At 43.0% G+C, this 25,616-nt stretch overlaps 1 protein-coding gene across 4 annotated transcripts in view; it reads right to left on the bottom strand.

Moving 5' to 3' along the window:
• Window positions 1-25,616, bottom strand: part of LOC126262474 (endoplasmic reticulum metallopeptidase 1-like) — a 254,455-nt gene that overhangs the window by 96,593 nt on the left and 132,246 nt on the right. For all 4 annotated transcript variants that reach the window (XR_007546733.1, XM_049959136.1, XM_049959137.1 and 1 more), the window contains 3 exons: window positions 19,786-19,906; window positions 19,283-19,585; window positions 2,780-3,015 (listed from right to left, as the gene is read on the bottom strand). Coding sequence is in view for 3 of the 4 variants with exons in the window: in XM_049959136.1 (XP_049815093.1) it covers window positions 2,780-3,015; window positions 19,283-19,585; window positions 19,786-19,906 (660 nt within the window). In the remaining variant the exon portion in view is untranslated. The remainder of the gene's footprint in view (window positions 1-2,779; window positions 3,016-19,282; window positions 19,586-19,785; window positions 19,907-25,616) is intronic.

Genomic DNA, 25,616 nt, shown 5'->3' with positions numbered 1-25,616 from the left:
ATAAAAATCGTCAGCAATGATGGCCAAAGACTTCCCACATAAATAATCACCCTTGCTCTGCTAATGACCTTGTCAAAGAGGGCGGAGGAGCTGACAGAGGTTCACGGCACTCTCTTGCCTTTGAAATGGGGAAACTGTTCCTAAAAGGCAGAAGAATCAGCAGTGATCAATGGTGTGAGGATGCAGAAAGCAATGGAAACCACTGCATTAAAGAAACGTAATGTGTGTCCATTGGGCATGTGGCCTGTAATTGAAAAAGTATCATGATGATCTGTCCATTGGCAAAATATTCCAGACTAGTCCCCCATTCAGATCTCTGGGAGGGGACTGCAAAGAGGGAGTTGACCATGAAAAGCAGTCTGAATAACTAACGAAAGGGCAACTGTCTAAGAGCTGGGGCTTGGAATGCCGTAAGTTTAAACATGGTACAGAAGCTAGAAAATGTGGAAAGGAAAATGCTCAGTCTTAGTCTAAATATATAGTGGAGATTAGTGAGGTGAAATGGAAAGAAGAAAAGGATTTCTGGTCAGACAACTATATGGGAATGCAGAACTAGGATTCGTTGTGAATAGAAAGGTAGAATGGAAAGAAGACAAGGATTTCTGGTCAGACAACTATAGGGTAATGTAGAGAGAGACCTACTGTGAACAATTCAGTGAGACGATGTTGTCATCAGAATCAGTATCAAACCAACACCGACAACTGTAGTTCAGATGTTCATTCCGACACAGCAAGCAGAAGATGAAGAGATAGTAAAGGCATTTGAAGATACTGAACAAGTAATTCAGTTTGTAAAGGGAGATGAACAATAGGCATGAGGTATTGGAGTGTGGTTGTAGGGGAAGGAGTAGAAGAAGGGTTCTGGGCAAATATGGGCTTCATAGTAGGGATGAGAGAGGAGGAAGACTAATTGAGTTCTTCAGTAAATTTCAACTTGTAATCGCAAATACTATGTTCAAGTACCACAAGAGGAAGGTGTATACTTGGAAAAGGTCGGGTGGTATAGGAAGATTTCGCATTTGGTGGAGAAAGTTGGAGACTGAAATTTCATGAGAAGATTCCGCCACAATGAAAAATACCTGTTTTATGTCCAGTCCAAATCCTGTATCATTTCAGTGACATTCTCTACCCTATTTCGCAATAATGCAAAACATGCTGCCCTTCTTTGAACTTTTTCAATGTACTCCGAAAATGTAGGCTGCAATAGTTGGGTTACATCATTGACAGAGTACATCAAAATGCCCTGAAATGAGAAATGTCCCGCCCACTATCCTTCCCACCCATCCCACAGTGGCATTCCGCTGTCCACCAAACCTACACAGTATACTCGTCCATCCTTAAACAATTCCAGCTCCCAATTCCTTATCTCATGGCTCATACCACTGTAATAGACCTAGATTCAAGACCTGTACCATACATCCTCCCACCACCACTTACTCCAGTCTGGTCACTAACATCACCTATCCCATCAAAGGCAGGGCTACTTGTGAAACCAGTCTGTCATCTACAAGCTAAGCTGCAACCACTGTGCTGCATACTATGTAGGCATGACAACCAACAAGCTGTCTGTGCGCATTCGTGGCCACCGACAAACTGTGGCCAAGAACCAAGTGGACCACCCTGTTGCTGAACACACTGCCAATGACTGCTTCACAGCCTGTGCCATATGAATCCTTCCCGCCACCACCAGCTTTTCTGAATTGCGCAGGTGGGAACTGTCCCTGCAATACATCCTACATTCCCGTATCCCTCCTGGTCTCAACCTTTTAGCCACTGTCCTCAACCATCCAGCCCCTTCCCTGTTCCCATTCCAGAACTACACAGCCATCATTCCACCACCACACTCAGTCTTTTTATTTCTCTCCTTTTCTGATATTTCCCATCCCCCCACCTCTGCCCTGCCTTCTGTCTAACCTGCAGCATTTCACTGTCCGCCATCCCCGCCATACATCTGTCCCCCTCCCTGCCACAGCCTCCTCCTCATCCCCACCTAGTCGCCACTCCCATCATGCACTTGTGCTGCTGCTCACAGTGTGGTTTCAGTTGCCTGAGACTGCAGCTGTCTGTGTGAGTTGTGTTTGCATGAGCATGTATGCTTGTGTATGTGTGTGTATTGTTGACGAAGGCCTTAATGGCCAAAAGCTTTAAATGTGAAAGTCTTTTTGTTGCGCCTATCTGCGACTGAGCATCTCCACTACATCCGGTAAGTCTCACCGGACCCAGGGTTCTGGGTGACTTTTTTGAACTATACCCCCTTTCCCTTAACCTCTCCAGTCCTTTTCCTTCACCTCTCTTTCTTCCCCGTCAACTCTTCTGCCAGAAGGAAGACCCACTGGCTCCGAAAGCTTGTAAAAGTTAAATCTGTGTGTGTGTGTGTGTGTGTGTGTGTGTGTGTGTGTGTGTGTGTGTGTGTTTTCCCCTGTTGCCACTTGGTGAGTAGATTTTTCATCTATCCATTTACATTATGTTCACTAAAATTAGATTGTAGTTTATTTTGTTTGGGGATTTGAAATGCACTTCCCCACTGGGCCGTAATTACTGAAAAGACTGTTATAGCTGTAGTGGTGGTGGTGGGGGGGGGGGGGGATTTACAAGGCAGAAAGAATGGAAAAACATGTATATCAATCACTTATTACAGAATGGAGTTAGGTATTATACTACTGACTTACACAGTATGCTGTAGGCTGGACAACAAGAAGTTACATTAGAGCTATTTCTTTAACATGTAAGACCATCCTTACTCAATATTCTGTTTATTGAACTTCACTGTGATACATACCTTGAAACCAATACGTGCTTCATTAACGATTAGTGGAAGAAACATGCAGCAGACAAGAACTGGGCAGTAGTAAATAAAGAATATTATGTAAGGACTAGAGTACCAGCTCATACTCTTTCCACAAGCATCCAGCAATGAAGCTATGGCAGCAACAGCACAGCCTGATAAAATCCACCCTAAGAATGGTACAAGTGCTGCCAACAGTATCTGTTTCAGTAGCTGCTTTCGATTCAGTCCTGTAAAATTAACATGCAATTTGAATAAATATAATAAGATCCGAAACTTCCTGAAACATTAAAACCATATATCTGGGTGGAACCCAAACCCGTACCCATACATTTTGTGAGTTACACTCTTAGTGACTGAGCTATTCAGGAATGGCTCATGACCTGCCTCCACATCCTCAGTTCTGTCAGTTGCACTCTCCTGCTTTTCAGACTCCACAAAAATTGTCCTGTATGCCTTATCAGATTTGCTCTCCTGGGAAAAATTTCTAATAATTTTATACATATCTTATATTTTGAAATCCCTGGATAGTCCTCTTTTTCCTTTCACTTATAAGCAACAGTGTAGTATCTGAGTTGTAAGTTAGCTTGTTTTGAATTTCTGCACATAAAGTGAATCAAATTCTGGGTCACTTCTCTGTTTCTGGCAGAACTATTTTTCATTATCATTGTTCTGTGTAGATTTATTTTTCTTTTCCTTTTTCCCTTTTTCTTTTCATCCCACACTTACAGTACATTCATATCTTGAAGGCAAGGGACATTTGGTGGCGAAACCAACAACTGCAACAGTATCAGATAGTTCTCATTATAAATTTGTGTGTTTGATAAGCTGCCAACTTCTGCTTTTTCGCACAGGCAATACAATAGTTGTTAGGAAAGTTCAGCAACACAAACCAATTAAATTTACTCTTTGGAGTACTTTGCACTACACTGCCTGCCTTTCTTCCATCTCTTTGAAAGTTTAACAGTTTTCTCAACAGAATTTTGTGTCTGACACAAAAAAGCAATACTGACAGAGAGGGGAGCAGCAGAGATGCAAATCACACTTGCATCAGGTTAAATTATTCACCACTGTAAACACGACAAGTAGCCTATCAAAACAGAAAGTATTTTTTTTTTTTTTTTCCTTTTTTGTGGGGTTCAAGGGCGCTCAACTACTGAGGTCATTAGCGTCCAGTCACTGTTGTTAGAGCACAGGGAATCTAGTAAAACTCAAGGGGAGGGGGGGACACCAGAAAGACCTAACAAAGATGTAGATAAAATAAGTAAAAAGGTTAGATGTCTTTGGACAAGCCAGTCAAAGTTATAAAACGCAGAACACGAGCAGCTGCTCGAGCGTCATCAGCTAAAATATCCGGTAAAGTAGATGGCAGGGAAAGGACAACACGAGATTGACTAAAGCGGGGACATGACAATAAAACATGGTGCACTGTTAATGCCTGACCACAAGGGCACTGCGGGGCTGGGTCACCGGAGAGCAGGTAGCGGTGGCTAAACCGGCAATGCCCAATCCACAACCTGGTCAGAAGGACCTCCTCTCGCCGAGATGGTCGGGAGGAGATTGTCCAAGCAGTTGGGAGCGGTTTTACTGCCCAGAGCTTGTTTCCTTGGAGGGATGACCAAGCATCCCACCACAACGACACAAGCCTCTTACAAACATCCCCACGAACGTCAGATGATGGGACACAATGGGAGGCTGGCCGAGGCAGGAGGACTGCAGCCTTGGCTGCAGCATCCGCAGCCTCATTCCCAGGCACTCCTACATGTCCGGGAACCCACAGGAAGCTGACAGGAGAACCATTATCAGCGAAAGAATGGAGGGACTGCTGTATCCGTTGAGCCAAGGGATGGACCGGATAGGGAGCTCCAAGGCTCTGAAGAGCACTGAGTGAGTCAGAGCAGAGTACATACGATGAATAGCGGTGGCGGCGGGCATACTGAACGGCCTGATGAAGAGCAAAAAGCTCGGCCGTAAAGCTGGAACATTGGTCGAGGAGCCGGTATTTAAAGGTGGCGGCCCCGACGACAAAGGCACAGCCAACACCATCGTCAGTTTTGGAGCCATTGGTGTAAATAAAGGTGTGACCGGCAAGTCGAGCACAAAGTTCGACAAACCGTGAGCAATACACTGCAGCCGGAGTACCCTCCTTCGGGAGTGAGCTGAGGTCGAGATAAATATGAACCGGAGCCTGGAGCCAAGGTGGTGTCGGGCTCTCACCCTCTCTGAAGGTGGTAGGGAGGGCAAAATCCAATTGTCGAAGCAGGCGACGGAAGCGGACTCCGGGGGGCAGCAGGGCAGACACATACAACCCGTACTGACGGTCGAGAGAATCGGCGAAGAAGGACTCGTAAGAGGGGTGGTCGGGCATAGACAACAGCCGGCAGGCATACCGACACAGCAGTACGTCGCGCCGGTAGGTCAATGGTAATTCGGCAGCTTCAGCATAAAGACTCTCGACAGGACTAGTGTAGAAGGCTCCGGTCGCAAGACGTAACCCTCGATGGTGGATGGAGTTGAGACGGCATAAGAGGGATGGCCGAGCAGACGAGTAGACGAAGCTCCCATAATCCAGCTTCGATCGGACTATGGACCGATACAAGCGAAGCAGGACAGTGCGATCCGCTCCCCAAGATGAACCACTAAGAACTCTGAGGACATTAAGGGAACGTGTACAACGGGCTGCCAAATAAGAGACATGCGGAGACCAACACAGTTTCCTGTCCAACGTGAGCCCTAGAAACTTAGTTGTTTCCACGAATGGGAGAACAACGGGACCCAGATGTAAGGATGGCGGAAGGAAAGCTTTATATCGCCAAAAGTTGATACAAACCGTCTTCTCTTCTGAGAACCGGAAGCCATTTGCCACGCTCCATGAGTATAGGCTGTCTAGACAACGCTGAAGGCAGCGCTCCAGGAGGCATGTTCTCTGGGCACTGCAGTAGATCGCGAAGTCATCGACAAAGAGAGAGCCGGAGACATTAGGTGGAATGCAATCCATAATTGGATTGATCGCGATGGCAAAAAGGGCTACGCTCAAGACGGAGCCCTGAGGCACTCCGTTCTCCTGGAGGAAGACGTCGGACAATACGGAACCCACACGTACCCTAAACTTTCGATCCGTTAAAAAGGAATCAATAAAAAGGGGCAGGCGACCGCATAGGCCCCACCTGTGCATAGTGCAGAGGATACCTCCTCTCCAACAGGTATCATAAGCCTTCTCCAAATCGAAGAACACGGCTACCGTTTGGCGCCTTTGCAAAAAGTTGTTCATGGTGAATGTCGACAAGGTCACAAGGTGGTCAACAGCGGAGCGGCGGCGACGAAAACCGCATTGGACATTGGTAAGTAGCCGTCGAGATTCAAGAATCCAAACTAACCGAGCATTAACCATGCGCTCCATCACCTTACAGACACAGCTTGTAAGAGAAATGGGGCGGTAACTAGAAGGAAGGTGTCTATCCTTCCCGGGTTTGGGTATAGGAACAACGACGGCGTCACGCCAACGCATGGGGACCTGACCTTCGGTCAGGGCGCGATTGTAGGTACGAAGAAGGAAGCTTTTGCCCGCCGGAGAAAGGTGTGCCAGCATCTGAACGTGAATGGCATCTGGCCCCGGAGCAGAGGACCGGGACAGTGCAAGCGCACGTTCGAGTTCCCGCATAGTAAAGGGGGCATTATAAGTTTCCAGAATCAGCGAGTGGAAGGAAGGTCGCCGAGCCTCTTCTGCCTCTTTCCTGGGAAGGAAGGCAGGGTGGTAATGAGCGGAGCTGGAAAACTCCGCGAAAAACCGGCCGAAGGCGTTGGAGACAGCCACAGGATCAACGAGGACCTCATTACCTGAGGTCAGGCCAGGTACCGAGGAGTGGGCCTTAATGTCCGACAGCCGGTGCAGGCCACCCCATACGACAGAAGAGGGAGTAAAAATGTTAAAGGAGCTGGTGAAAGAGGCCCAACAAGCTTTTTTGCTGTCTTTGATGACTCTACGGCATTGCGCTCGGAGTCGTTTGTATCCAATACAATTCGCCAACGTAGGATGGCGGTGAAAGGTGCGTAAAGCACGTCGTCGAGCACGGATAGCGTCTCTACAAGCCTCGTTCCACCAGGGGATGGAAATGCGACGTGAAGGAGAGGTAGTACGAGGAATGGAACGTTCGGCAGCATTGATGATAACAGCTGTGAGGTATTCGACCTGACTATCACAACTGAGAAAATCGTGGTCCGGAAAGGTCGCCAGGGAGGAGTAAAGTCCCCAGTCAGCTTTCGGTATGTTCCAGCTCGAGACGTGGGGATGGGGTGTGGTGCAGGAGACGAACGACACAGGGGAAGTGGTCGCTCGAATAGGTGTCAGAAAGGACATACCACTCGAACCAACGGGCAAGAGTGGTAGAACAGATCGAGAGGTCCAAGTGAGAGTAGGTATGAGTAGAGTCCGAGAGGAAAGTCGGGGCACCAGTATTGAGGCAGACAAGATTGAGATGGTTGAAGACATCCGCCAAGAGTGAGCCTCTTTGACAGGATGCAGGAGAGCCCCAAAGGGGATGATGGGCATTGAAGTCGCCAAACAATAAAAACGGCGGGGGAAGCTGAACGATCAGGTGCATCATGTCAGCCCGACTAACAGCAGATGACGATGGACTGTAGATGGTACAAACTGAAAAAGTAAAAGCAGAAAGAGTAATACGGACAGCTATTGCTTGGAGTGGGGTGGTCAATGGGATGGGATGGTAATAGACATCGTCCCGAACGAGCAACATGACCCCACCATGAGCTGGGATACTGTCCACAGGGGTGAGGTCATACCGCTCCGAGGTATAGTGGGTAAAGGCAATAAGGTCAGTCGGGCGCAACTTGGTTTCCTGGAGACCAAGGATGAGCAGACAGTGCAGGCGGAGGAGCAGTTGTAATTCCTCCCGATTAGATCGAATACCTCTTATGTTCCAATGTAACAAGGCCATCGCTAGTCAAAAAAGAGGGGGAACGAGACGGGGGAAGAGCTGGTCACCTCGACGGCCGCGGAGGGGCAGGTTTAGAGGGAACAACGCTACAACCAGCGGGAGGCGGATCCTGGTCCATCGAGTCGTCGCCAGCTGCGGCCGCTGTCCCTGGTTGTGTAGGAGGGGCAGCATCATTTGCCGATGAGAGGCCAGCTGAGCACCTGGCAGCAGAGCGTCCCGGCAAAACTGAGGACGGCCGGGAGCAGCGACTCACGGATGGAGCGTCAGACGAAACGCGCCGGGGTGGAGAGGGGGATAGAGACTTCTTCTTGGAGGCCTTCTTGGAAGTCCGAGAAGGCGCAGGGATGGTGGGCTGGACCCAAAGAAGGTCCTCACGCGCGGGGTCCGTTTTGGAACGCCGGACCTCGGAAGCTGGGGTCCGGAACGTTTCCCCGATGGACGCCTGAGAAGAGGATCGCTTCTCAGGTGGCGGGGGGGGAGGAGGAGGAGGAGGAAGGGTGGCCCCTGGGGCAGAGGGGGCGGGGGCCACGGGGGAGGAGGATTTGGAAGGGAGGGATTTGGGAGGCGGAGGCAGAGACCCCGGATGGGGGGAGGAGGCGGAAGGAGTGGACACAACTGAGGCAAACGAAGTGGTCAACGGCACGGGATGGAGGCGGTCATACTTCTTCCTGGCCTCAGAATAAGAGAGACGATCCAAAGTTTTGAGTTCTTGTATCTTCTTCTCCTTCTGATATGCGGGGCAGTCTGAGGATCTAGGCGAGTGGATGCCAGGACAATTAACGCACCGAGGTGGTGGGGTGCATGTATGTTCCTCATGAAGAGGACGCCCACAATCGCCACAAAGGGGCTCAGCCTCACACCGTGACGACATGTGCCCAAAGCGCAAACACCGAAAACAGCGCATAGGAGGCGGGACATAAGGTCGCACGTCGCACCGGTAGCACATCACCTTTACCTTCTCCGGGAGAACGTCCCCCTCGAAGGTGAGGATAAAGGCCCCGGTGTCGATGCGACGGTCTTTGGGGCCGCGCTGGACTCGCCGGACGAAATGCACGCCTCGGCGCTCCAGGTTGGCCCTGAGCTCCTCATCAGATTGCAGCAGGAGGTCCCGATAAAAAATAACCCCCTGTGTCCTATTTAGTGCCAGATGCGGGACAATGGACACTGGGATGTCCCCTAGGCGGTCGCACGCCTGGAGCGCCGCCGACTGTGTGGCGGAGGTGGTCTTTATAAGAACGGACCCCGAACGCATCTTACTGAGAGCCTCGATTTCCCCGAAGATGTCCTCAATGCGCTGAACAAAGAACATGGGCTTGGAGGTGGCGAACGTCCCCCCATCAGTTCGAGAACAGACCAAATAGCGGGGGAAGTACTTCGCCCCAAGCCGGCGGGCCTGTCCCTCCTCCCAGGGAGTGGCCAAGGGGGAAAGGGCAGGAGAACCAGAACTAGAAACAGTACCTTTCCTTTTGAAAGACTCGGCCGCAGAGGACCTGATACGTGTTGACGTTTCATCTGCGAAACGTCCGCCCCGATACCACCCACTCCGACCAGGGGCTCTCCCCACGGACGCCACCCAGCCTCAGCAAGGGCCACCTGGCAGGATGACCGTTGCCGGGAGTCCTAATGCCCCAAGGAGACAGGCATCTACTCCTTGGCCGACGTGGGGAGGGTGCAGCTCAGGTATCGGCAGTACGATCCCTGTGTGGTCAGGGGGCTACAACCTAGAGGGTACATGACGACCCCACCACAACGGGCTGGTTACCGTGCTGGATTTCTGGTGCCATGGAAAGTCCATCATGATCGTAGGTGCAGTTGGGGACGCACTATGGGCGTAACGTGTACAACCCATCAGGCGTTTAGGCCCAATTTGAGGAATAATGGGTATGGTTACAACGCCGGTACAATGCTGAGTGCCAAGGTCTTAGTGCACTGACGACCAGTGGTACACCACGTTAAGGCGTCCTTCCCCAAAAGGCTCGTACTTCTGTAGAATTTTGAAAAATGGAGGTCAAACCCCAAGGGGGACCATCACATGGAAGGCCGAAACGGTTGAAACTCCTTTTAGTCGCCTCTTATGACAGGCAGGAATACCGCGGGCCTATTCTAACCCCCGAACCCGCAGGGGGGAAAACAGAAATTAAAGACAAAAACCTAACTCTTTCCAACAGAGAGCAGAAGTACAGTACAGCAAGCAATGCCACCAAAAATGAGTATGTAGTTTCGATCTTTCCAAACTTGAATGAGGTGGCACAGTGGCTAACATACTGGATTTGCAGCTGGAAGACGACCGAGCAAATTCCTGTCCAGCTATCCAGAGACAGGTTGTCTAGAGTTTCCCTTAATCACTTAAGGCAAATATCAAGATGATTCCTTTCAAAAGGATGTAGCTGATTTTCTTCCTCATAATTCTGTACAACGAGCTTATGCTGCTCCTCTTATGGCCATGGTCATTACATCCTAATGTTCCTTACTTCCTTAATCTTTACACACTTCTTGTCCTTCTGAAGAAGGGAAGCATAAAAAACAAGAACAAAAATGTGGATGAGCTAAACAATCTACAAGGAATTAGTGACTTAGAGTATAGGATCCATGAACCATGAAAACGATAATTGGTAATTAGAAAAAATAATGAGAAGAAAATATTAATCAATGACAGGCACAAATCAAAAGGTAACAGTGAAACATGAAAGCATGAAATGAAGTAGAATAACTCCAAATAATATAATGAAGAAAACAAAGAAAGAAGGAAGGAAGAGAAGGGAAAAAGGATGAAACAACCAGTGGAGGAACATGGGGGGAAATGGGAAATAAATTAGAAAGCAAAATAATAAAAAGGAGAACAGCACAGATGATGAAAGGACAGCACATATTAATATAAATGAAGACCAGAATAATGGGAGAAATCTAGCACTTTCTCATTATTTCTTCACTGGAGTTTTTATGTAGATGGCCAAAGTAGTACTGTTGTTACACTGTAAAGGATATTCTACAAACATATGTGAAGGTCATATAGCATGTGACAGGGCACAATAAATCATCAATGCATAGATTCTGGAAGAGCTTCTGACCCAGTTCCAAAAAAAGCTGTACTATCAGTCCTTGTGGAGTAAGGTACTGATTCTATTCTTGTTAGTATACAGAAAAACATGTACAGCTTCCATCAGACTTCAACACAATAGTGTGAAATTCAGAACTGAAAAATGATCAGCCAAGAAATTACATATCGCCACAACTATTCTCAACAGTCCTAGAAGTACTCTTCATGTGCTTAAACTGAGAAAACAAAAAAGAATACATATTATCCGAACATGTCTCAATGACATTTGTTTTGCTTATGACAGTGTAGACCTACTGCTTGCCACTATTACGGGTGAATTTCAGCAACAAATGGAAGAACCTACGAGAAAAAGTTTGCAAGCAGGCTTGAAACTCAATTGTAATAAGACTACAATAACTTCCAACGAAATTGGTACACATTAACAATAAAGTCGTACAATCAATTGATAATCTTTTGCATTTGGGTCAGTTAAGGAGAACTACTGGAAAGACAAGAAAAGAAAGAAACACAAGGGTAAAACTGGCTTGGAGTACTTCAGAGAAACTAAGTAGGATTATCTGAACTAAGCTTCCAATGTGACTGAGAACAAAAGTTTAAAATCACTTTATATTACCACTTTTGACTTGTCGAAGAGAGACAAGGATTTTAATACAAAAACATTCAAAAACTGAGGGCTGCTCAGCAAGTATGGAGACATGCATGCTTGATATTACTGAAATATACAGGAAAACAAAACAGGTATATGCACAGCACTTCATCTAAGTATTCACATATTTACAGAATGAGAAGGTGCACCAATTGGTAAACTGCAGCTGAATAAAATAACTAGAAATGTAGATTTTCTTGAAGCAGCAGCTTTCCTGTGTAAAGAGTGAAGCATTTATGTTGTGGCATTAAAAAATAAATAAACAAAGAAAAGTAAGTGCAACTTATTAATACCACATAAAAACAGTATCCAATACTGACTGTAGTTAGTGTAGTATATAAGCAACACCTGTTACTCTCAATTGATATACCTCATAACTTTTTTTCAAATCATGGGAGGATCTTCTTCCTGTTGGCTGGACAATAATGATGAAATACATACGTAGTACTAATTGTCGGTAGAAGAACACACACTGCGCTAGAACAGTGAAGACTTCCATTTTTGCTTCAGCACTATAATCATCCAGGCATTCCCCCCATACCCAGAGTTACTGTTTATTCTCTTCCTCTAGTCAGTTCTTTCTTTCTTCCTTGTTATTTCTTTTTTATTCCCTTCTTTCATTATTTATCTGTACTCGTCACTAGCCCTCTCATTTCTATACTACTTGACCTCAGGTATTTCAATAGCACAATTTATTTTGAACAAAGCTATATGTCTTCATAACAGGACAATTTCCCAAAATTATTTTGTTCTCTATCACCCATAACCAACATCTAGATTTCTGAAGACAATTTTAAGTAGTTCAGGTCTATTACAACAATTTATGACATAAAAGACTGTATGAACAAAACACACTGATGGAAAAAAATTGCAACATCAAGAAGGAGTTGTACAACACAAACAAAAGTTGGTAGGCACATTTTTACTTCTGAAAGATAATGTCTATTCAAATTTCATGTCATTCACATAAGAGTGGTGCTAGTAGTGCCACTGTGAGGACGGAAATCAGGTTTGCTTTAAACACACACTGTAACAGTGATGAGCATTATATTGGACACGGTGAGTTGTTGTTAGTCGAGAACGCCTGTAAGGCAACCGAGATGTCATTATCAATGCCTTACCGAGTTTGAATGTGGTCACGTAATACGGTTACAAGAAGCTCGATGTTCCTTCTGCGATATTGCAGGAAGACTTGACAGGAATGTAGCCACTGTACATGATTGCTGGCAGTGGTGGCCACGAGAATGGACTGCAGCAAGAAGACTGTGCTCCAGATGGTCACATGGCACTAACAAGAGGGAAGACCACAGTGTTCACTGCATGACTCTGGACCTGTAGCAGCAATCTCAGCAGCAGTTAGCTTCACAGTGATACAATGAACTGTTACAAACTGATTACTTCAAGGACAGCTCTCAACCAGACACCCTGTAGTGTGCATTTCACAGACCCCAAAACACTGCTATTTGTAATTTCAGTGACGTCAAGCGAGAGCTCATTGAAGGGCAGCGTTGAGGTCTGTTGAGTTTTCTGATGGAAGCTGATTTGCCTCGGTGCCAGTGATGGCCGTGTATTGGTTAAAATGGGACCAGCTGAGGGCCTGCAACCAACCTGTCTGCTTGCTAGACACACTGGACCTATACCTGGAGTTATGGTCTGAGGTACAATTTTGTATGACAGCAGGACCACTCTCATGGTTGTCCCACACATCCCAACTGTAAATTTGCACATCAATCTGGTAATTTGACCTGTTGTGCTGCCATTCGTGAACCCATCATGGCAGGGAGTGTTTTCATGCAGGATACTGCTTGCCCGTATACCACAGCTACAAAGTGTCAACATGGCCCTTTGCCTGCTCTATCAGTAAATCTGTCTACGGTCAGCACATAATGGACATCATCGGATGACAGCTCCAGCATCAACCACAAACAGCGTTAACTGTCCCTGTATCGACTGACCGAGTGCTACAGGCACGCAACTCCATCCCACAAACTGACATCCGGCACCTGTACGACACAGATCATGCACATCTGCATGCTTGCATTCACCATTCTGGTGGTTACATTGATAATTAATATACCAGCATTTCACATTTTCAGTTGTTTACCTCACACTTGCAATAAGCATTGGTATGTTGATAGACACACAAATAAACACAAACACACACACAAAATTCAAGCACTGCTTGTGTCTGTATATGTGTGGATGGATATGTGTGTATGCGAGTGTATACCTGTCCTTTTTTCCCCCTAAGGTAAGTCTTTCCGCTTGTGGGATTGGAATGACCCCTTACCCTCTCCCTTAAAACCCACATCCTTTCGTCTTTCCCTCTCCTTCCCTCTTTTCTGATGAAGCAACCGTTGCTTATGAAAGCTTGAATTTTGTGTGTGTGTTTGTGTTTATTTGTGTGTCTATCAACATACCAATGCTTTCGTTCAGTAAGTTACATCATCTTTGTTTTTAGATATATTTTTCCCACGTGGAATGTTTCCTTCTATTATATTCACATATATACACACATATATTAACACTAATGTCCGGCTTACGCTGTAATTGGATGGATAAAAAGTCTACTGACCAAGCAGGGGCAAGAGAATACACGTATAAAAGTTAAAGAAATGTGCAAACTTTTGCAGCCAGTGGCTCCTACTGGTAGAAGGTTTGAAGGAGAAGGGTCTTTCCTTTTCATTCTGTCCAGCAAGTCTTCCCTGACCCGGGGTTCAGGGCAACTTTTCTGTAAACCTCCCCATTTCCTAAACCTTGCCAGCCCTTTTCCTTCATCCCTCTTCCTACCTCTCCAACCCTTTTGCCAGAAGAAGTAGCCACTGGCTCCAATAGCTTGCACATTTCCTTAACTTTTATATGTGTATTCTCTTGATGCCACTTGGTGAGTACATTTTTTTTTATCTATCCAGTTATATTATATTTTCCTAAATTGATTAGTTTCACGGATACAACATTTGAATTAGGAATTTAAATTACTGCCCTTAATGTCACTTGTTACAAAAGATAAAATGACCACCAAAGAAAAAAGAAAGTACTACACAAAATATGTTTGAATGTGGAACATCACTCTTGAACTCCTAATGACAGGTTTATCTACACATTAATTTTCATACGCCATAACTAATTCAACTGTGCTATTTTGAATACTATCAAAAATTATCTTATACTCAACTTAGCCAAGTTAGTAAAATCTCTAGAAATCACAGAGTTATGTGAAACAGAAAGAATAAATAAAAATATAACATGTGCACTGCTAAAAGCCATCAAATTCATAAATAAGTTAATTTTTGAAACAGTTTCAGATGAGAAAAAAAATTGGAAATGCCTGAGAGTTATGTAATAAAAATCCAACAAGGAGACCAGACTGCAAAGACCTACAAAACATGAGTTTATGAAAAAAAAAAAAAAAAAAAAAAAAAAATGGGGTACAACACCTTAAGTGTATATTATTGCAGTGAAAGAGATTGCCAAACTGAGGTAACATTAATAAAAATTCACTATTCCATGTGTGATAGATGAGATATAAGACCACTGAAGTATAAGACTTCTGCTTTATGGCATGTGAAACGTGAAAGAGTTCAAGAAAGAACTGAGACATTACGAAAGTGCTGTCAAGGCATTGCTGAAACAAAAAATAATAATTAAAATTACAGGGATGAAAATTTCAAAAACTTCAGTAAAAAAAAAAAAAAATGCTAAAGGCACATGTAACAAAAGCACCAAAAGCACAGTTTGGGATCCAAACAGGAAGTGTTTCAACTGTGGTACCAAAGCCACAGATCAAATAACTGCAAACACACGAATAAGGGCAATAGACTCTTCAATTGCAACAAGTCTGGCCAAATCTCATATGAATACATCAAGGAAAAGAATTGTAACAATGAAAACAATCAATTACTGATAAAATTATTTAATCAAATAGATAAAAAATCTACTCACGAAGCTGCAGCAGAACACACACATAAACCACTGTTGTGATTGGCGAGCTTTTGAAACCAATGGCTCCTTCTTTAGGCAGAAGGGTTGAAGGGGAAGGAAGAACAGTGAAGGAAAAGGACTGGAGAGGTTTAGCAAAAGGGGTAGATTTTGGGAAAGTCACCCAGAACTGCAGGTCAGGGGAGACGTACTATATGGGATGAGAAGGAAAGACAGATTGTTTGGGACTGCATCAGATGAGATTTGAAAACCTGAGAGCTTAAAGGTGGAAGACAGGGTAAGACAGAGATTACTATTAAAATGTCATGCATGAGTTAATAAGAGTGAGAAGCTAAGAGCATTGTACGAAACAGAGGTGGGTGGGGGCAGAGAAAAATAGACGGGAAAGACAATTAAAGATGTAGAAACTAAAACGGAGTGAAGTAAAGAGTAGTTACAGTGAAGAAAAGCTGAGATGGAAGAAATAAATGTAAATTAAGCACAAGTGGGTGGTGAGAACCAAGGACATGTTGTAGTGCTAGTTCCCACTTGTGGAGTTCTAAGAAACTGGTGTCTGGGGGAAGAATCCAGGTGGCGCGTGTGGTGAAACAGGTTCTGAGGTCACGAATCTCATGTTGTAGAGCGTGCTCTGCAACAGGATATTGTGTATTGCCAGTATATACCCTCTGCCTATGCCCATTTATCGTAATTGATAATTTGGTGGCAGTCATGCTGGTGTAGAAGGTGAACTGTGTACATAATAGCTGGTATATGACAAGTCATTTCGCGCGTGGCTCTCCCTTTACTAGTACATGTTTTGCCAGTTACAGGGCTGTTGTAGGTGGTGGTAGGAGGGTGCATAGGGTAAGTCTTGAAGTGGGGATGGTCACAGGGGTAGGAGCCATAGGGTAGGGAGATGGGTGCAGAAAGAACATAGGGTCTGACAAAAATATTGCAGAGATTGGGAGGGTGATGGAAAACTACTCTAGGCACAGTGGGCAAAATTTCAGACAGTATGGATCTCATTTCAGGGCATAATTTTAGGAAGTCATGGCCATGCTGAAGTAGCTGATTAACACATTCCAGATCAATATAATACTGACTCACCAATGGTGTTCTCCGAAGCTGTTGTGTGGAGGGATCAGCAGTGCCAGGATTTGATATGATGGCCTGGGAAATCTGCTTTTTAACTAGGCTGGTGGGGTAATTACGTGCAGTGAAAGCCGAGGTGAAAATGGTGGTGTATTGCTGTAAAGAGTCTGCACCCAAACAAATACATTTGCCTCACATGCCAAAGCTGTATGGGAGGGAACTGTCAAAATGTAAGTATTGTTGTTTGTTGGTTGGTTTAATGTGGACGCAAGTGTGTAGCTGGCCTTTGGTGAGGACGAGACCAGCATCAACGGAAGTGGCTTGAGAGAACATCATATTTGTTCACATGGATGGTGGTATTTATACATATTTAGTGTTGAAAACTGTGTGGAAATTACTTTTTTAAAATAGTAGTTCTTGAAGAGAGCTGTTGAGATTTTTGGGTATGTCATACAGCGTTGACTAATTTGACCTCCTTCAGAGAAGACAGACACCATTCAAAACTTTGCAGAACTGAAATCTATTGCTAGGACTAACAGGATACTTTAAGTAGTTTATGTCAAGTTAATGTGAAATTACTCAGTGATTGCCAAACCCCTGAGTGGTCTACTCAGAAACAACCAGGAATGCAAGTTTGAAGAACAACAGGAACAAGCTTTGAAGATGCTCAAATACATTCTTTCATTAGATTCAATTTTAAACATCTACAACCAAAAGTATAAAACTAAAAGAGGTTCTTACACCACTGAACTGATTTTAGAATGAAACATGTAGATGCTTTAAGTTGTTGTGTGAATGTAAAGTTTGGTTTTAAGATGGTTTAATAGGCAGAATCAGATAATTGAAATGAAGGACAGTGTTGTGGCAGTGATAAAAACATGCTCAAAGAACGACCTTACAACAACTTTTTAGTAAGAGATGGGCTTCTTTTCAAGTTCAACAACAGAAGAGAAACTTTAGTGATTCCATGCACTATGCAAGGAGATATCATCATCCAGTATATGCTGAAAAAGGACATTACTCTTTCAAGCAAACTGAAGAGAAAATGAAAACGAAATTCTTAAATGGCAAATTTGACTGACAAGATGCGACGAGTGATCTCCAAATGTTTAAAATGCTTAACCACAAATAAGAAGTCAGAAAAGAAGGTAGATTTCCTTCACCATTTATTCAGAGTTTAAAAAGTGATATACACAGATCACTCTGGAACAATTCAGTTGACTCATAAAGGATGTAGACACATCCTAAATATTACTGACACATTTGCCAAGTTTAGTTGGCTGTATCATGTAAAGACAACAACATTTAGTGATGGTAAATTAGTAAGGTGAAATCAGAAAAAAAAATAATTTTCAGAGTCCAACCACGTAATTACTGATAGAGGGACTTGCTTTACTTCTCATGAATTCAAGGAGCACTGCATGGCATAAGTAACTGAACTACAGAGAATGTGCAAATTCAGATGACCTATTTTTCTTTGCCTATGAACATTGCTAAGCTTAGCAAACAATGCAACAACAAATGGTACAAAACAGTACCACGAGTTCATCATTCTACGAATTCATCATAAAACAGAAGCACTGTAACATGCCATTCAAGCTTTCAACGGAAGTAGAGATACATACACAGTATGACCTTCACATCACAAAACAATCTGAAGAACAGATTATTTATTCATATGACGAAGAACACATGCAAATGAGGGAACATATTAAATTAGAAATCAGTAAGTTTCAAGACAAAAATTGGGCTAGCTTCGATCAATGTCTGAAGACGCCTTTTACGTATAAATTTGGTAATCTTGGAGTGCAAAAGCAGCCACAATCTGGACCAAAATTAAAGCTGAAAGCCAAGAATCTTGATCCCTTCTGAGTTAAAAAAGTTTCAAAAAATTATATGTATGATGGTGGCTGAGAAGTGATAACCATAAGGGCACCTGCACTAGGACAACATGTGCCAAATTCATGTAATCCTGGCTGAGAGGCTATTCATCTCTGACTAGAATGATTATCATTATGGTTGACTGTGGGATTTGGATGGGAGATTTAAAGGTTTTCCCACCAAAAAGACTGGTGACGCACCATAAATGCTGAATAATGCAGTGTCTCCAGAGACGGAGAAGAAATAAATATTGCTTATAGAGAAGAAGCAAGTTGGATCATCCTGTTTCTTTGTGTCATTTCATGAACATATGTTTGTAATCTTGGTAATAAATAAATAATATGTGTGGAATATGGAAACTGGGAGAGCTGCATCAAACCAGTCTCAGGACTGAAGACCACAACAACAACAACAACATGGAAACTGGAGATATGTATAAAATAACTTACTTTAAATAAGAGAAATAATAAAAAGAATCTGTTAAATTACAATGGAGAGAGTGGCTGAAGAGTATTAACCTTCAGAAGGCAAAATTTCAAATACTGCTTACAAAAACACTTAAACATAGAATTAACTATTTCTAGTTTCCATGACTTCTACGTTCCTTCCTCAGGGAAGAAACAGGGATTGATAGTGGAAAGAAAGGTTACTCAGATCCCACTTTGACAGGGGGGACCCACCTGTTTCGGGGATGAGAGGAGACCAAGACGAAGGGGAAGGCTTCAGAGAGCATACATAATAAAAAGGAAGGGAAAAGACGAATCTTTCTAATTATAACTGATTTTCCCCTTCCACCTCATAGTTTTGGTCTAACTATGGCTGAGCTCTCAACTTATATTTGTTCCCCCACAAAAACATTTCATTTCAGACAAGTTTCAGTAAAATCAGTACATGCATAACAAATAACCAAAATAAATATAACTTTTATTTAATTTTGAATGTAGTACCTTTCCCAACAAACATTATATTGTACACTGTTGTGTACAGTGACAAAATAAATGCAATCATATTTATTATGGTTCCAGTGAACTCTGAATAATACACCATGAAAAGTCCACCGACATCAGTGTAGACAACACGACCATCTGAGGCCTGACCCGGATTGGTCAGCTCACTAGAAGATGCGATTTTCTTGACGAGGGCAAGCATGTTGTCCCCAGTGTGTTGAAATGTTCCTTCAGGAATGTAGAATATACTGTCAAAGACTGTATGATACACATATCCATTTGATTTATGTGCAAAATCCAATCCTGAAAAAAGAAAGAGTTTATGACAAAAAGTGTGTAGTTCACATCAACAAAAAGAAGAAAAAAGAAACAAACTCTATGGCACTTAAAGGCAGCTCTACCAATAGGCTTTCAGTATGTTCTCTCATGCAACTGTAATGACAATTGAAATCTTGTCACTGTTTTACTTTTGTAATGCATTTAAAAAATCAATATTCCCTTACCTGATATATTACCAAAATCCCTAAACACTCTAAAATCTGTATCAGAAGGAACCAAACCACTCTGGAAAATTTCTTCTCCAACAACTGTACCATGGGGGTGAGGAGCAGAATCAGCATACATCTGTATATCAATAGATGCACAATTACAGTACTAGAAAACAATTTCTGATTTTTCTGATTCAAAAACAAATAATTAATAAAATATTGTACCAATGTGGAAAAGAAAAAAAAGAATTTTACAAAGATATGAAAAGGTGATATGGCCAACAATAGCTGCAGTCATGAAACCACAGCAGCTGCATCCAGAGGATGAGACACTAACTTACATCTACATCTACATCTACATTCATACTCCGCAAGCCACCCAACGGTGTGTGGCGGAGGGCACTTTACGTGCCACTGTCATTACCTCCCTTTCCTGTTCCAGTCGCGTATGGTTCGCGGGAAGAACGACTGTCTGAAAGCCTCCGTGCACGCTCCAATCTCTCTAATTTTACATTCGTGATCTCCTCGGGAGGTATAAGTAGGGGGAAGCAATATACTCGATACCTCATCCAGAAACGTACCATCTCGAACCTGGCGAGCAAGCTACACCGCGATGCAGAGCGCCTCTCTTGCAGAGTCTGCCACTTGAGTTTATTAAACATCTCCGTACCACTATCACGGTTACCAAATAACCCTGTGACGAAACGCGCCGCTCTTCTTTGGATCTTCTCTATCTCCTCCGTCAACCCGATCTGGTACGGATCCCACACTGATGAGCAATACTCAAGTATAGGTCGAACGAGTGTTTTGTAAGCCACCTCCTTTGTTGCTGGACTACATTTTCTAAGCACTCTCCCAATGAATCTCAACCTGGTACCCGCCTTACCAACAATTAATTTTATATGATCATTCCACTTCAAATCGTTCCGCACGCATACTCCCAGATATTTTACAGAAGTAACTGCTACCAGTGTTTGTTCCGCTATCATATAATCATACAATAAAGGATCCTTATTTCTATGTATTCGCAATACATTACATTTGTCTATGTTAAGGGACAGTTGCCACTCCCTGCACCAAGTGCCTATCCGCTGCAGATCTTTCTGCATTTCGCTACAATTTTCTAATGCTGCAACTTCTCTGTATACTACAGCATCATCCGCAAAAAGCCGCATGGAACTTCCGACACTATCTACTAGGTCATTTATATATATTGTGAAAAGCAATGGTCCCATAACACTTCCCTGTGGCACGCCAGAGGTAACCTTAACGTCTGTAGACGTCTCTCCATTGATAACAACATGCTGTGTTCTGTTTGCTAAAAAATCTTCAATCCAGCCACACAGCTGGTCTGATATTCCGTAGGCTCTTACTTTGTTTATCAGGCGACAGTGCGGAACTGTATCGAACGCCTTCCGGAAGTCAAGAAAAATAGCATCTACCTGGGAGCCTGTATCTAATATTTTCTGGGTCTCATGAACAAATGACAGGGACAGCTTGTCTAGTGTCAGTCCAGCAGAGCAATTTCACAAACGGGACATTTCCAAGCTGTAGGTGAATCACAAGTTAGATAATCTGCTTCTGTCAATTACAGCATCAAAGATAGGTTTGGATTCTGTTGAAGTTATTGGCAGTTTGGATTTTATGAGGCATGGCCTACACATCAATAACAATGAGGAAAAAAACTGACTGGGTTAATAGCAGAATTTTTAAGAGGCAACATTGCCATTAATGACAATATCCCTTTAGCAAATGGTATGAAGGTAGAACTTTTTTAAGAGTTAACTCAAATTTCAGGCTGTCAGTATCAAAAGAAGCAGAAAAATTTGAATCTAAAAAACTTTAAGATAAAAAAGAGATCAACACAAACTTATCACATCAAAATATTCTAAAGTTAAATTATAAAACCATAGAACTTCTGATTTCCAGAATGAATTTTTACTTTGCAATGGAATGTGTGTTGATTTGAAACTTGCTAACAGATTAAAACTGTCTGTGAATCAGGATACATACACAGGACCTTTGCCTTTCAAGGAAACACTGGACTCGCATTCGGGAGGACGACGGTTCAATCCCGTCTCCGGCCATCCTGATTTAGGTTTTCCGTGATTTCCCTAAATCGTTTCAGGCAAATGCCGGGATGGTTCCTTTGAAAGGGCACGGCCGATTTCCTTCCCAATCCTTCCCTAACCCGAGCTTGCGCTCCGTCTCTAATGACCTCGTTGTCGACGGGACGTTAAACACTAACCACCACCTTTCAAGGAAAAGTTCTCTACCAATTGAGCTATCCAGACACACCTCATAACTTTACTTCCCCCAGTGCCTCTTTTCTAGCAGGACTAGCAATCCTGCAGGATTGAAGGAAAAAGATACACAAGATGAAGATGGAAGACAAGAGACTAAGGGGAAGGCCAAGAGACAAGTGGCTAAAAGGAGTTGAAGAAAGCATTCAGAAGAATAGTCTGAACCACAGTAGTGACAGAGAGGTGGTGGAAAGACAACAGAAGATGGAGAGGTTTGTGTTCCAAGAGGGTTCTGCCACTGACGGGAAATGTACATGACCATCCATACATCACTTCAGTAACTTTTCAACATCAGGTTACCGCCCCAAGCCAAGTGGAAAAATCCTTTGTTGGTCACATGGCCCCAATCTGAAGCTGCAGAACTTAACAGCTGTTTTCTTTCAATTTAGTAATCTGACAGAATGGATATATTCCTACTCCACCTGTAAATACCAACTGTCACCAACTTTTTTCTGCAGGGGTGCCACATTCTGAGAATTGTCTTTCTTTTTCCTTGAAGATATTCTGCTACTAGAATTCAGCTGTGAGCAGTTTGTAGACTCTTGGGTCTCTTTGGGTGTGACTTACTGGAAATCCAGGCTAGAATAAACAGTAAAATAGCTACAATATGTCCCTTGCTGGAAATTTAACTTCTATACTTATGCTTTAATACATCTACATGCCTATACCTCCCCCTCATCCCAACTGGACAGCAACCACGCTGTGCCAATACAAACAAGAATATTTACTTTCACACAGTAATCCTTAAAAAATTTCCAGTTATGTTATCCATTCTATATAGCAAATTTTTCTTCACCACCAGTATACAAACCTGGTACCTCCTGACTGAGCTCCATCACATGAACATGCATTCATGCCAATGGTTACCGTGCATGAAGTTGAATGGCACAAGCGGTAGAGGCAGAGGTGAATGTAGAGGTGAAAAGGGCAAGTAAAGCAGGACAGTGAAATAGGGCAAGTAAAGCAGGACAGTGAAATAATGTTACATATATATCTACTATCTGTAGTGGTCTTCAGTCTAAAGACTGGTTTGATGCAGCTCTCCATGCTGCTCTACCTTGTGCAAGCCTCTTCATCTGTAAATAACTACTGCAACTTACATCTTTATGAATTTGCTTACTGTGGTCATCTCTTGGTCTCCCTCTACAATTTTTACCACCCACACCTCCTCCAATACTAAATTGGTGATCTCTTGATGTCTCAGAATGTGTCCTATCAACCGATCCCTTCTTTCAGTCAAGTTGCTCCTCAAATTCCTTGTCTCCCCAATTATATTCAGTATCTCTTCATTAGTTAGGGGATTGACCCATTTAATCTTCACCACTCTTCTATAGCACTTCAAAAGCTTCCATTCTCTTTTTATCTAAACTGTTTATCGTCCATATTTCTCTTCCGTACATGGCTACACTCCCTTCACAAAAGACTTCCTAATACTTACATCTATATTCAATGTTAACAAATTCCTCTTCTTCAAAATGCTTTTCTTGCCATTGCCAGTTTACATTTTATATCCTCTCTACTTTAGATAACATCAGTTATTTTGCTAACCAAATAGCAAAACTCATCTACTACTTTAAGTGTCTCGTTTCCTAATCTAATTCACTTAGCATCATCTGCTTTAATTTGACTACAATCCATTGTCATCGTTTTGCTTTTGTTGATGTTCATGTTACATCCTCATTTCAAGACACTGTCCATTCCATTCAACTGCTCTTCTAATTCCTCTGATGTCTCTGACATAATTACAACGTTGTTGGCAAGCCTCAAAGTTTTTATTTCTTCTCCCTGGACTTTAAATCCTACTCCAAATTTTTCTTTCCTTTCCTTTACTGCTTGCTCAATATACAGATTGAATAACATCAGGTTAGGCTACAGCCCTGTCTCACTCCCCTCTCAACTACACTGCTTCCCTTGCATACCCCTCAACTCATAACTGCCATCTGGTTTCTGTACAAATTGTAAATAGTCTTTCAGTCCCTGTGTTTTACCCCTGCCACATTTAGAATTTGAAAGAGTCTTCCAGTCAGCATTGTCAAAAGCTTTCTCTAAGTCTACAAATGCTATAAATGTACGTTTGCCTTTCCTTAACCTATCTTCTATGAGAAGTTGTAGAGTCAGTATTGCCTCACGGGTTTCTACATTTCTCTGGAATCCAAACTGACATTTCCCAAGGTCATCTTCTACCAATTTTTCTATTCTTCTGTAAAGAATTCGTTTTCATATATTGCAACCAAGACTTGTTATTAAACTCACTGTTCAGTAATTTTTACATCAATCACGAACTGCTTTCTTTGGAATTGGAATTACTACATTCTTCTTGAAGTCTGAGGGTATTTCGCCTGCCTCATACACCTTGCATACCAGATAGAAGAGTTTTGTCATGGCTGGATCTTCCAAAGCTATCAGTAGTTCTAACAGAATATAATCTATTCCCGGGACCTTGTTTCGACATAGATCTTTCACGACTTCTCACAGTATCATATCTCCCATCTCATCTTCATCTACGTCCACTTCCCTGTCTATACTATTGCTTTCAAATTTACCTCCCTTGTATAGACCCTCTATATACTCCTTCCATCCTTCAGCTTTCCCTTCTCTGCTTAGGACTGGTTTCCCATCTGAACTCTCGTTGTTCATACAGCAGCTTCTCTTTTCCCCAAAGGCCTCTTTAATTTTCCTACAGGTGGTCTCTATCTCTTCCTTGGTGAAATATGGTTCTAAGTCCTTACATTTGTCCTCTAGCCATTACTTCTTAGCAATTTTGCATTTCCTGTCAATCTCATTTTTTAAACATTTGTATTCCCTTTCGCCTGCTTCATTTGCTGTATTTTTAAATTTTTCTCCTTTCATCAATTAAATTCAATATCACTTGGGTTATGCACAAAGATTCCTACTGGGCCTTGTCTTTTTACATATTTGATTCTCTTCTGTCTTCACTGTTTCATCTCTTGCAGCTAGCCATTCATCTTCTACTGTATTCCTTTCCCCTGTTCTAGTGAACCATTGTACAATGTTCCTTCTGAATCTCTCAATAACCTCTGCTTCTTTCAACTTATCCAGGTGCCATCTCCTTCACTTCCTAACCTTTTTCCAATTTATTCAATTTTAATCTACAGTTCACAACCAATAAACTATTGTCAGAGACTACATCTGCCCCTGCATCCTACAATTTAAATCCTAGTTCATAAATCTCTGCCTAATCATTATATAATCAATCTGAAACCTTCTGGTGTCTCCAGGTCTCTTCCACATATACAACCATCTTTTATGATTCTTAAACCAAGTGTTAGTGATGATTAAAGTACACTGTGTGCAAAATTCTACCAGGTGGCCTCCTCTTTCATTCCTTTCACCGAGTCCATATTCATCTACAATTTTTCCTTGTCTTCCTTTCCCTACTGTCGAATTCCAGTCCCCCATCACAATTAAATTTTAGTCTCCTTTAACTATCTAAATATTTTCTTTTATCTCATCATACATTTCTTTGGTATGCCCATCGTCTGCGGCGCAAGTTGGCACATAAACTTGTATTACTGTGATAGG

The sequence above is a fragment of the Schistocerca nitens genome, chromosome 6 (genome assembly GCF_023898315.1).
Source record: "Schistocerca nitens isolate TAMUIC-IGC-003100 chromosome 6, iqSchNite1.1, whole genome shotgun sequence".
NCBI lineage: Eukaryota > Metazoa > Arthropoda > Insecta > Orthoptera > Acrididae > Schistocerca > Schistocerca nitens.
The sequence above is the reverse complement of the archived record's forward strand: the minus strand, read 5'-3'. Positions and strand labels throughout refer to the sequence as shown.